The 10,650-nt window shown below is 40.2% G+C and overlaps 2 protein-coding genes across 2 annotated transcripts; both read right to left on the bottom strand.

The window, feature by feature from the left end:
• Positions 1–21: 21 nt before the first annotated feature.
• lix1 (limb and CNS expressed 1) lies at positions 22–4,307 on the bottom strand. Its single transcript, XM_069709434.1, has 6 exons — positions 4,052–4,307; positions 3,324–3,517; positions 2,343–2,483; positions 2,162–2,257; positions 1,118–1,195; positions 22–1,018 (listed from the first exon to the last, which is right to left on the bottom strand). Exons 1-6 carry the CDS (start codon positions 4,125–4,127, stop codon positions 680–682), a joined length of 924 nt encoding a protein of 307 aa, XP_069565535.1. The 5' UTR covers positions 4,128–4,307; the 3' UTR covers positions 22–679.
• Positions 4,308–5,250: 943 nt separating this feature from the next.
• Positions 5,251–9,576, bottom strand: riok2 (RIO kinase 2 (yeast)). Its single transcript, XM_069709515.1, has 10 exons — positions 9,401–9,576; positions 8,405–8,543; positions 8,203–8,319; positions 7,566–7,741; positions 7,362–7,450; positions 7,077–7,268; positions 6,886–6,978; positions 6,328–6,750; positions 5,948–6,047; positions 5,251–5,581 (listed from the first exon to the last, which is right to left on the bottom strand). The coding sequence occupies exons 1-10, from the start codon at positions 9,464–9,466 to the stop codon at positions 5,420–5,422; spliced, it is 1,557 nt and encodes a 518-aa protein (XP_069565616.1). The 5' UTR covers positions 9,467–9,576; the 3' UTR covers positions 5,251–5,419.
• Positions 9,577–10,650: the final 1,074 nt, after the last annotated feature.

Genomic DNA, 10,650 nt, shown 5'->3' with positions numbered 1-10,650 from the left:
GGATTCAAAGGGAAAACAGGCCACGAGTAACAAAAAATATTTATTTTGAAATGTATATTACAATGATAAACTCAATATTTTCCCTTTAAAATGCAATCACTCCCTCTCCATAAGCAAACGAATCAAATGCTCTCGGCCTTGATGCATTTTGTCACAAATAACACCGTACATGCTTGTTCTTATAATGATAGCTGCTTCTGAATTGACAAACTACACTGTATAATATTTTCTAGATACATACAAACCTGACAGTATTTTCTATCCCCAACTGCTCTGACATCATTAAATGAATATGTGTCACACTCGTAACTTGTCTTTTTATAGTCATGAAATTAAATTTGATGTTAGACTGTTAGTAATGTTAGAACATTAATAAACACTTAAACACAATAATTGTAACGCTGATGATTACTGAACTCTTGTTAGCATTTACAGGAAACACGATGGCTGTGAAAATGTTTGATAAGTTTTGCTTTGTAACAAATGTCACATATCAAGCAGACACATGCAATGACTCATTTATTCATTGATCCATTCAGTCAAACGACTATCGGCCAACCTTCTGAATCAGTCTATTAAAAGTCATTTAGAGTCTGCTGTGGGCATGATGAAGGAAAGTTGGAGGGCATGTGTTTGCCAGAGGTTTGACAGGCTGTTTGCGGTGAGTTTTTATGGAGGACTAAAGGTGTGGGGTTATCTGGACTTCTGTGTCCTGGCTGTAAAATGTGTGTAAAGGAACTTGTTCTTGCTTGTATGTGTAACTGGACGCCTGGCTTAACATCTCAGGTGTGTGGTGAATGTAGGCTTGGCTCAGAGCCAAACTGAGGATCTCTGTCTTTTCCTTGTAAAAGCGCAGCTCTATGCCTCGACGGCGGGCCAACACCAGCTCCCTCTGTGCCACCTGCAACTCCACTCCCAGCAGCCCCGGTGTCTTCTGCTCCCGGCCGAGCCAGTCCAGAGCCATGCTGCTGAACATAGACTCGTCAAGTCTTCGTTGAGAGTAATAGGAAATCACACTCTGAGATAGAGGAAAGAAAAAAAGGCAAATTATCCCTATAAGGAGACAAATACACTGTAACCAGCATTGAGATGTACGACTGCCAAGACCTGTAGCTACCTGTCGAGAGCACTGCCTTTCCCTCAGAGCCTTTAGCGTCCCGTTCCAGTGCAACAACTGGAAGATTGTCATCATCTCCTACAGAGAGACAAAGATGGGGAAGAGACACACACAGAGAAAAAGTCTTGTTCATCCCCATGAGTGATGACTTGAATAACAAACCCAAGCATCCAGATCTGCGTATGTAAGTCTGACAAAGATAAAGATATTTTTTCTAATATTTCTTTGACCCATACCCAAACTGTGGGTGATTGGTTTGACAATATACTATAAATCTTTATGTACCAAGTAGGTTTCACCCTGATTCATTAAACAGCACCAGTGAGAACAGCTGATATGTGTTAGGAGCTTGTGACATTAGTGTTAAACAGAGAGAGAGTCCATACAATAACTGAAGTTGACCTAATGAGATGCAGATGGAAAACATTACATGTAAGTTATCTGGGGTCGAAGTCCATGTTGTACATGCTGGGCTGTTCACTCATGTTACTTGTTTATGATTCATCCTGACAGCCAAACTAGTCGACGCCTCCTGCACAAACTGCACGTATACACTGTACGAACCACTGACATCTGCATACCTCGAGGTGTGTATGTGTGAGACAAAGTTTTAATGGATGTACATGTGTGTGCGTATAGTGTGTGTATTACTTGGAATGTCTCCATCTCTATGAGTTGTGCTTCAGCAGGAATGATAATGAACCCATTTCCTCCTGCTAATAACCCCCTGTCTGCAGACATGTGCTTATTTACACAAAGGTAGACATATTAGGTGTACCATACCACACCTCCCTGCCAGGGTCTGAGGACGAAGAGGAATGGGGATAAACAGGGGGGAAAAAAACATTAGGGTCTAATGATACCTAACTTACCACCCACTGTTTGTGATTTTTTTTGTGTGTGTCATATTTGGCTCAGTAATTATTAAATAAGTGAAATAATAACACTTAAAATTTGGGTTTATTTGTAAATACACTATTTAAGATGCTTTAGTGCAAAGTAGCACTTCAAAAGCCGCATTTTCCAAAAGGTGTCATATTTTACCTGGAACTCCAACATGGTCTTTCCCATGTAGGAGTGGAGCAGCAAACTGTAGATTCCAATACTCGTGCTTGAATCACATGCATCCTCCATAGAGACCTTTACACAGACAACAGTGCAGGTGAATATTCATGTCGAGACACTTAAAGTGTAATAATGTGTGTTTGTGCTGGCTTGACCTTACAGCACTGTTTGTGGTTGCCTGGTGCAAACTCTGAGTGATGAACTGAGGGTTGATGCATCGACACGGCAGTTCATTCACGAGTGAGTTCATGAGCGCCACACGAGCAGCATCCCTCCGAGCCTCTGCTTGAGTGTCACACACCTGAGGATGAGAAAGAGTTAAAAAATAAAAGAGTGCACAATGGGAACAACTTTGAACAGAAATTTCATGGATCAGTGTGAGCCTGGAGTTGACAGACTTTAGTCTGTAAGTCCTGCCTGTAAATGTTCACCCATGCTTACATTTTTTATGATTTTACACTTAACTGGAGCTAATCATGGGATCAGAAGTCAAATCACCATTGAGATTAGGATATTAGAGGCATTCACAGATAACCAATCACATGCCTACTCTGAGCTGGGGGCTGCCGTCTGGGGCACAATGAGCCCATTGAGAAGCATCATGGGATTTAAACTAAACAATATCAGTGTAAAACAACATTAAAACCATCAGTCATGGTGTGTTTCTTCCCACTGAATGGCCATCAAGACAGTTTCTAAGAATCTCAATGTGAAAGTTTAAATATAGTCATAAAAACATTAAAATGAAAAATGAATATTTGCAAGAAAACTTGTGATGGTTGATTTTGTGCAAAATACGATATATTTTGTGGTGCAACAGAGAAATTGCTGTTTTGAAATATTACAGGTACTATTAATGTAGTATAACTAACATTTAATTTAAAACATAGTTGGTGACTTGTATTTATTACATTTACAGTTGATATTATAGTTTCTATTAATTTTGCAGTTTTATTATTAGGATAGAAGAATAACTTCATAAAAATATTGACTTTTACTTTATTTATGGTCTCCTTATGCTCACCCCATGTTGGTGATATTTCTACAAGAACATTAAGGATAATTGGTGCACATTCTGAGTCACTATGGCAGTACCAAGAGTAGAAATGTTGCTATACAGCAGTGATGATGAAAAACACACCTTATAGTTCCCAAAGCAGCTTCCTCCAGGAAGCGTGACATAGCAGACGTACGGGGGACCAGGGGACGGTGCAGACTCGTACAACAGCAGACTCTCTGTCTGGCCGATTGCCTTCCCACCAAAACTATCTGATTCACTGGAGGAACCGTTTAACTTCTGCTCCCAGAAGTTATGGAGAATGGCCACCACATTCACTGCACACACGTGGATCTCACAATTAGGACACTATGAAACACTCTGATAGCTCTTCCGTGTTATCATGTAAGAGAACTTGAACTCAGAGAAGACTTGACTGTGTAAATGTTAACCTAAATATACAAGCTAGACATTTTCATATACATCAGCATTCCCACAGTGTTTATCTAAGTAGAATCAGAAACGGAAGGACACACGTTATAACTTACATAAGTCAGCATTTTCTAACACGGAGCTTATTATGACCCTGAAACAAGTTTTTATGTTTTCTGTGACCTCCACTTTATGGCAGACAAGTCACTGCTGTTCAGTTTATGGCAACTGGGACACTTTTTGGAGGTACTTTATAAGTTCTTATAAAACAATGAATTGTTTACCTGTTTTTGTATCATTTTAATGCATAACTGTCAGGTCAGAGATAAACACAATTGTAGGTTTTAGCAATTGAAACAATTTGACTCTCAAATCCATTTCTAATATAATCCTGCAAAAACTAACCTTTAAGTTTCTTTCAAAGTTTCTCATATACTTACAATCTTTGGGGCTGGTGTCAGTCTCACTCTGTGAAAGGTAGGACATGATGCTCTCCTCCACTTTCACTTCACTCATTCTCACACAGCGTTTAGTTCCACTGATGCTTCAAACACACTCAGTTCACTTTTCTCATTAAAATGGTCCCCCAAAACACGGCACACATGACCCTAGAACTGAGCAGACACCACTCATCTCGGGGGAAGGAGACATCATAAGGAAAACTGAAAATCTGAGGGTGCCTCCACTCCCCCTTTCTCCCCTCCTACTCCTCTCCTGTGTGAACATCTCACCAGGGTTTCTCTTTTGAAGCAGACCACCTTTGTCACTCTCTCTGCCAATTAGCTCAGAGGGCCCCTCGCTCCCTCTGTACATGCACACACAGAGGTGCAGGGCTGGAATGCAGAGCCCCTCCCCTCAGGCTGTGCAGCTGGCTAATCCCTGAACAGAATCGGACAGTTTAAGACCTGCACAAAGTTGCCAAGTTGAATGAGTGCAGTTTAACGTAAAAAAAAACATGAACGTTTATAGTCCTGTTAAAGCTTCTTTTACATCTCAGTATCTGGCATCATAGAACAGTTCCACCCAACATGAAATATCTACAGAGATGTGGGGGGTGGGATATTTTTGACTTCACATACAAATTTGAACCCACTGAGCCCGGGGTCTGAGCTCCATTCATCCTCTTCACTATGAAAGGCCATTGTTCAAGTCTGAATTCACCCACTCTCTAAAAGCCCTACACATAAATTAACCAAATTCTAAGAGGTTTCTTAGCTCCCAACTTCTCTCATCTTTTCCTACTATGCGTCTCACGCTGTATCTATGGAGCAGGTCTATTTCCTGCATCTTTTAATGATAACTATATCAGTGTGTTCTGAAGCATGTTCCCACATACATGAGCAAGTCTAATAGTTGGAGATCTTTGGGCCATCACTTTATTTAAAACAAAAGCTCTCCATTATTCACTTTGCCACCCGGACTTGTATAATGGCCAGTTAATCTACACCTTCCTGTTTTTTGCAGCGATACTAGAGGTTGATCTGGCACACACGAGTAGGTATTCATCTTGACTAGGAAGCATAGTTAGCATAATTTCTTACAGCACGCCATGACAGATAAAACGTTTTCAGGGTTGGTTGTTTAATGTTAATGTCCATTGCTTTGAAAAGACAGAGAAAAAAACACTTCAGCTGTAATGTATGTTTTCATTGTTTAATCACACTATACATCCATAAGTAGTCCATATTTACATTAGACTCTGGATAGCAACTCTACAAAAGTAGAGGAACTCAGCGACATGCAAAAAAAAAAAAAAAAAAAAAAAAAGAAAAAAAAAAGCATGTTGACATGAATTCCATCTGTCCTACTTATCCCCAGAAGGAGGCGCTCTCCATGCTAGACTTGATGTTACTTTGGTTGTCCCTCCTGGATTGGGTCACTAAATTGGCCTCTCCCTTCTGCAGACGTCTCCTCTGTGCTGCCTTCTGCTGTTTGGTGAGCTGCCTCCGCACCTTCTGGCGGACAACCTCCTGCAGCACACACAAGAAGAAGAACAGCAGCAGCTGCAGGTTACTACAGATGAATGTACGCACTGTCCAGTCACAACACTGAGTAGACATGTTATGAGTCACATTCTTTTACTAACTGTAACAGCATGTGAAAGCTCTGTAGCAACACCTACAGGCCATTTGAGTTCTTGTCCACATCTAAAAAAAAAAAATCGTGTGGCTGCTAACAAGGTCTGGAGAAATAATCATCAAGTAATCGTTTCTTTTTCAATTATTTTGTCAAATACTTTGTATTTTGTTGCAATAATGTAATAGTGTCCTTGCTCCCACCGTCCCCTCAGTATAACACACTCTTGCAGACAGCAGTGAGTTTTGCAGCTCACTTACTGGTGGTATGGTGGAGCAGCTCCCTGTGCTGCCCATTGTGGCCTCACTGTCTGTTCTTCTCCTACTGTATCCTGCGATGTGTAGAAGACTGTCCGAGTCTCTGCAGGGGAAAGAAATCAGTTGCTATTATCATACATTTTACAGCAACGCACAGAAATTTACAGTAGTTTTGTAATTTGGCTGCTTTTATTTTGACACAGATGATACTGTATTTTCAGCCAATGTCTGAATTTCAGAAGTTACCAGGCAATCCTATCAACAGACCTAAAATTACTCACTGGCTCTAAACCACAGCTGCAGGTGGAGAACGTAAACATTGATTTTTAGAATAAAAATTGCTTCATTTTGAAAGTTGCATTGCAACTTTACACAGTGTTCACCTGAAAGGTTTGAACTCTTTGTTGGAGGCAGAAAGGTCTGTCAGCTCTGGGCACTGGTCCTCTGCTTCCTTCAACTCTTCCTCTAACTTCTTCTCCTTTTCTTCATCGCCTCTGGCTATGGGTATCGTGTCAGTCTCTTCTTGTGTTTTCTCACTCTTTTCCTCCTCCTGATCTTGTATATTTCTCAGTGTTTCACTGACTTTCAATCCCTCCAGTTCCAGCATCACATGTTTATATTCCTCCATGTCAACACTCTCCTCTTCTTTTTCTATTTCCTCATCTGTTGTCTCTTCATCTTCCTCCTGCTCCTCTTCATCAACGTCTTCTTCCTCAGGTCCAGCTGGGTGTAGCAATGCACCATCTCTCTCCAGGTCTTTAGTGAAGCCGCTGGCTGAGACTTCAACATCGAGAGAATAAGACCGCCTGGAGGAAATAACAGTAACAAGATTATGAAAAAGACACAATGGCACAAGTTTGTTTACACTAAAAAAAACTTTTCTGCATACTTCTATCACTACTTCCATTGTGTGTGTGTGTGTTTGCAGTATAAGCATTTACCTGATGTCTTTGTAAGTTGGAAAGAGCTCGCTCTCGTAATTGTATCGCCTTGCAAAGAAATCTCTGATACATTTGACGTCTCGGTCAAAATACCTACAAACAGAAGTAGGAGAAGTGAACAAAATGCAAATCTGTTCATTGTTTTATTAATTATATCTTTTGATTTTCAAGTTCATGTCAGAGAGACCAACCATTCAGCATTGGTGTGTGATGTAGACACCATTTGAGGGAAGTCGATCATAGTGATGTGGTCCTGGTCATCCAACATGAGGTTGAACTCGTTAAAGTCTCCGTGGATCAGGCCGTTATTGGCCAGTTTGACTATCAGCTCCATAGACTCACTGTACAGGGCTGATGGATCCTGCAGTTTATGCACTTGACACCTGAAAGACAATGCACAAATATTATGTCAGGAAATTTAAGTGGGAGGACTACACTGATATGAAGCAACAAAGACAAAGGGCTTGTTTACATACAGTGGGTATCCATTGATGAGCTCCATCACTACAGCATGTCTGTTATAGTCTATAGGTTTGGGAACAGGGAAGCCTCGATCATATAATGCCTGGAAGAAGAAAATAAAAAAATGACATTCCTACTGCACATCTTATGAACATCGCTGGTGATAACTCTCTTTCTATTCCAATAACTTACATACTTCCTCTGATTTTGACCATTACCTTCATGTAGGCAAACTCCTTCATGGCAGAGAGGCGGGAGAGGTAGAGCCAGGACATGTTCTTCCTGTGTTGGTGGTAATCTCTCTTGTTCTTTAGGTTTCTGAAGGAGGTCCGACCCAACCTGTGCAGCTTCAGCGCGTACTGCTCACCGCTTGGACTCGCCACAATGTAGATATCTACACATGGTGAACAGGTGAAAGAAACATTTTTATAAACATGAGACTGACCTGGCAGTGAAGCCTGGAAATCTGATAGAGAACACATTCACATTTAGATGAAGATTGTGGGAATAATTAAAACTTCCGTCTTGTTCTGTTTAATTTTTTTTATTGGAGCAGTTAGTTTTAATTGTCTGATTTGTATTAATTTATGATTGTAGGTAAGAGGGTAAAAATGTCACGTAACAGCTCCCATTTGAACTGAGAAGGGCTGTTAGTGGAAACATATTTGGATGACATGACAAATTTATGAAGAACTATTTATATGATTTATGTTTAATAACTTTACATCTGATTTGAGATTGAGATTTACTGAGGGATAAAAAAAAAGATTTCTTATTATTGATTTTAACCAGATCACCACAGTCAAACAGTAATACAAATATTGATGTACTTTATACAGATATTTTTTTTCTTGCCTGACTCTTTGCCAACACCCATTTGGTTTCCAACAGAAAATAGCACTTCTCTGGAGCAAAAGGTCTTCAGAGCCAAGTAGTCATATCCTCCATAGTTCAACCTGTAGCCCTGGACATCTGAAATCAACACACACACCACATCAGATAAATAGTCTCTCTCTCTCCATCACGACTTGTGAGACAAAGCTGTGCGTTTTCTTACTCTTGGTGCATTCATAGACCACGAGTTTGTGTTTCACCAGGTCTCTGAGGACTTTGTTGCAGCCACCATGTTTGAGTCTAGCAATCGAGGACAAGAGACTAACTGGAACAATCTCATGGTTCTTCATCCCCATCTCAACCTGCGTGAGGGAATATTCAGAGGAAGACAGAATTTAGTGTGCGGATAATCAAACCTGCTTGCAGCGACTGTCACAACTGCAGCAGGGCTGAAAGAAAAATCTATTTGACATGACATGACACGCTCCCATTTGTTATCACATAGTTTTGGTTAGTTTTCAGTCTTTCTGTTTTATAGAAATGAAAATAGAGTGTCCTTAATACAAATTTCTGCAAGTTACACCTTGCATCTCAGCCAAGATTGAAACGAAAGATTAACTTTGGAAGACAAATGCTTGATTTGACGAACACAGATATGAACTTCAGCTGAACTATGGAATACATTTTTATACACAGAAAGTGGACTGTAGATTTTCTTGACCAGACTGACATTTATATTGCTTTCAAAGGGGATCTCTTCAGGGCCAGTATGAAGAAGGGGAATGACTATAGCATCAAATAACCCTTGTAGCCAAACCTACCATTTAAAGTAATAGGAAACACAACGCAGGAGACACGCTATCGGTTCCCATTACTGCCTGACATGTAAAACTCGGGATATTCATGCCATTGATGCCTCAGTTGTGATCATGTGTTTGTAATCCGTCTCCAGTAAACCCACCAACGTTATATCAGCCCAACAGTCAACCACTAAATCACATGGATACTATCGAAATGTATTTTCCACCTACTTGAATATGAACTGAAATTGCCATTACAACTGTGCCGTATCATTGAACAGCTGTTTGACAGCTCGTTAAAAAGCTCCTGACGAAATTGGTGTATTATATTCGGGAACATTAGCTCACGCTGGGTCAGTTAGCCTATTAGCTGGCAAAGCGAGACGAGCACAGTACCGATCGGATAGCTTGCTACTTACCGCGGTGAGAACTCGGAAGTCATCTCGAGATAAGTATCTCAATACCACGACATTTAGTTTCCCCATAGTTAAACCGGTACACAAACAGTTAGTGTGTATAACCTGCTATTACTAATATTTCTTGCTTCAGGTTGTCCACATTTTTAGTAAACACACGTGCAACGCGGAAGTTCTGGAGCGGAAGTTCGGGACCGGAAGCTACGTCACTACAGGATTACGTTGACGTTACGTTGCCAGGCCCTGCACGCTGCCATTCACAACCCTGTGTACAATACAGTGCTCAACATCGACACAGCCCCTTTTTAAATGCACAAGTATCACTTAAATGATGTGAAAGAACATAACATGAACAATAAGAACATGAATAAATAGGTGAGCATTAACAAAAAACTGTTTACTGGAGCTAACAAGTGTATTTTTTTCTAAAAAGAAATTAAGCAGTGAAAAGGCTGTTTAATAACACCGTTTTTCTGAAGGTATGTCTGGCCTGATTAGACCTCAGTATCCTTGATGTTTCACTTGTTATTAGCAGGGCAACTTTTATATTAAGTGCATAGTGTAGGCTATATTTTGGTGACTTGTGGCAGTAGGGAGAGCACAGGTCTATTAAAGATGGCTGCATTCCTCAGGAGAGGTCCTGCTTTTGTGCCTGTTGGCTGGTTCACTATCATCTACAAAATATGAACATTTGTGGCCTCACTGAGTTAATACTTAGCAGAGGACTATGGCAGTATGGTGTATTAGATTGTTTATGTCAAGTTGGAAACCTGATATAAAAATATACAAAGCAGCATGGCCCTGTGCATTATTTAGACATCACTCTTTAACCTTTCTGTAGCATGTCATCATGTTGAAATATATCCATAAAGTTACAATTAAGAGGTCTAAATTGAACTTTTTTTTAGAAACAAAAGATGCTGGTGAGTCATTAATTCCAGGAAATACTCAATTCTTCATATTTGAGCTAGATGGCACTGTGACACTGGTAGATTACTGAAGCTGCTGAGCTGCTGTCTTTTGTCTCTTACACTATTGTTGTTTCTGGTGTGTTTTTGAGATATTAATAGACAGGCCTTTGATTAACCTGGTGGATAGGAGAGGTTAAGTTATTTTGATGGTATAATTCTCAAAATTCTCCTGTTTACCCTCATGTGATAGTGGTATAAAAATAAATCTTTATAATAAATGGCAGCAATTCAGTAGACTGTTACTGGACCTCCAGGCTGTTAAAACTATACAGATAAGCCTAC

Source organism: Brachyistius frenatus, unplaced genomic scaffold, assembly GCF_029030835.1.
Source record: "Brachyistius frenatus isolate BFR_SWC_R1_liver_20210118 unplaced genomic scaffold, ASM2903083v1 Contig_83, whole genome shotgun sequence".
In the NCBI taxonomy this organism is placed as follows: Eukaryota; Metazoa; Chordata; class Actinopteri; family Embiotocidae; genus Brachyistius; species Brachyistius frenatus.
The sequence above is the reverse complement of the archived record's forward strand: the minus strand, read 5'-3'. Positions and strand labels throughout refer to the sequence as shown.

What these genes read in the sequence shown, in the direction of transcription:
- riok2 (XM_069709515.1), bottom strand. Translation starts at nt 9,466, where the DNA reads ATGGGGAAACTAAATGTCGTGGTATTGAGATACTTATCTCGAGATGAC. An exon ending in ACTTCCGAGTTCTCACCGCG is followed by an intron (nt 8,544 to 9,400) that starts GTAAGTAGCAAG and finishes TCCCTCACGCAG; the next exon opens with GTTGAGATGGGGATGAAGAA. An exon ending in TCACACACCAATGCTGAATG is followed by an intron (nt 6,979 to 7,076) that starts GTTGGTCTCTCT and finishes TTCTGTTTGTAG; the next exon opens with GTATTTTGACCGAGACGTCA.
- lix1 (XM_069709434.1), bottom strand. Translation starts at nt 4,127, where the DNA reads ATGAGTGAAGTGAAAGTGGAGGAGAGCATCATGTCCTACCTTTCACAG. An exon ending in GCTGCTTTGGGAACTATAAG is followed by an intron (nt 2,484 to 3,323) that starts GTGTGTTTTTCA and finishes TCTCATCCTCAG; the next exon opens with GTGTGTGACACTCAAGCAGA. An exon ending in AGACCATGTTGGAGTTCCAG is followed by an intron (nt 1,196 to 2,161) that starts GTAAAATATGAC and finishes GTCTCTCTGTAG; the next exon opens with GAGATGATGACAATCTTCCA.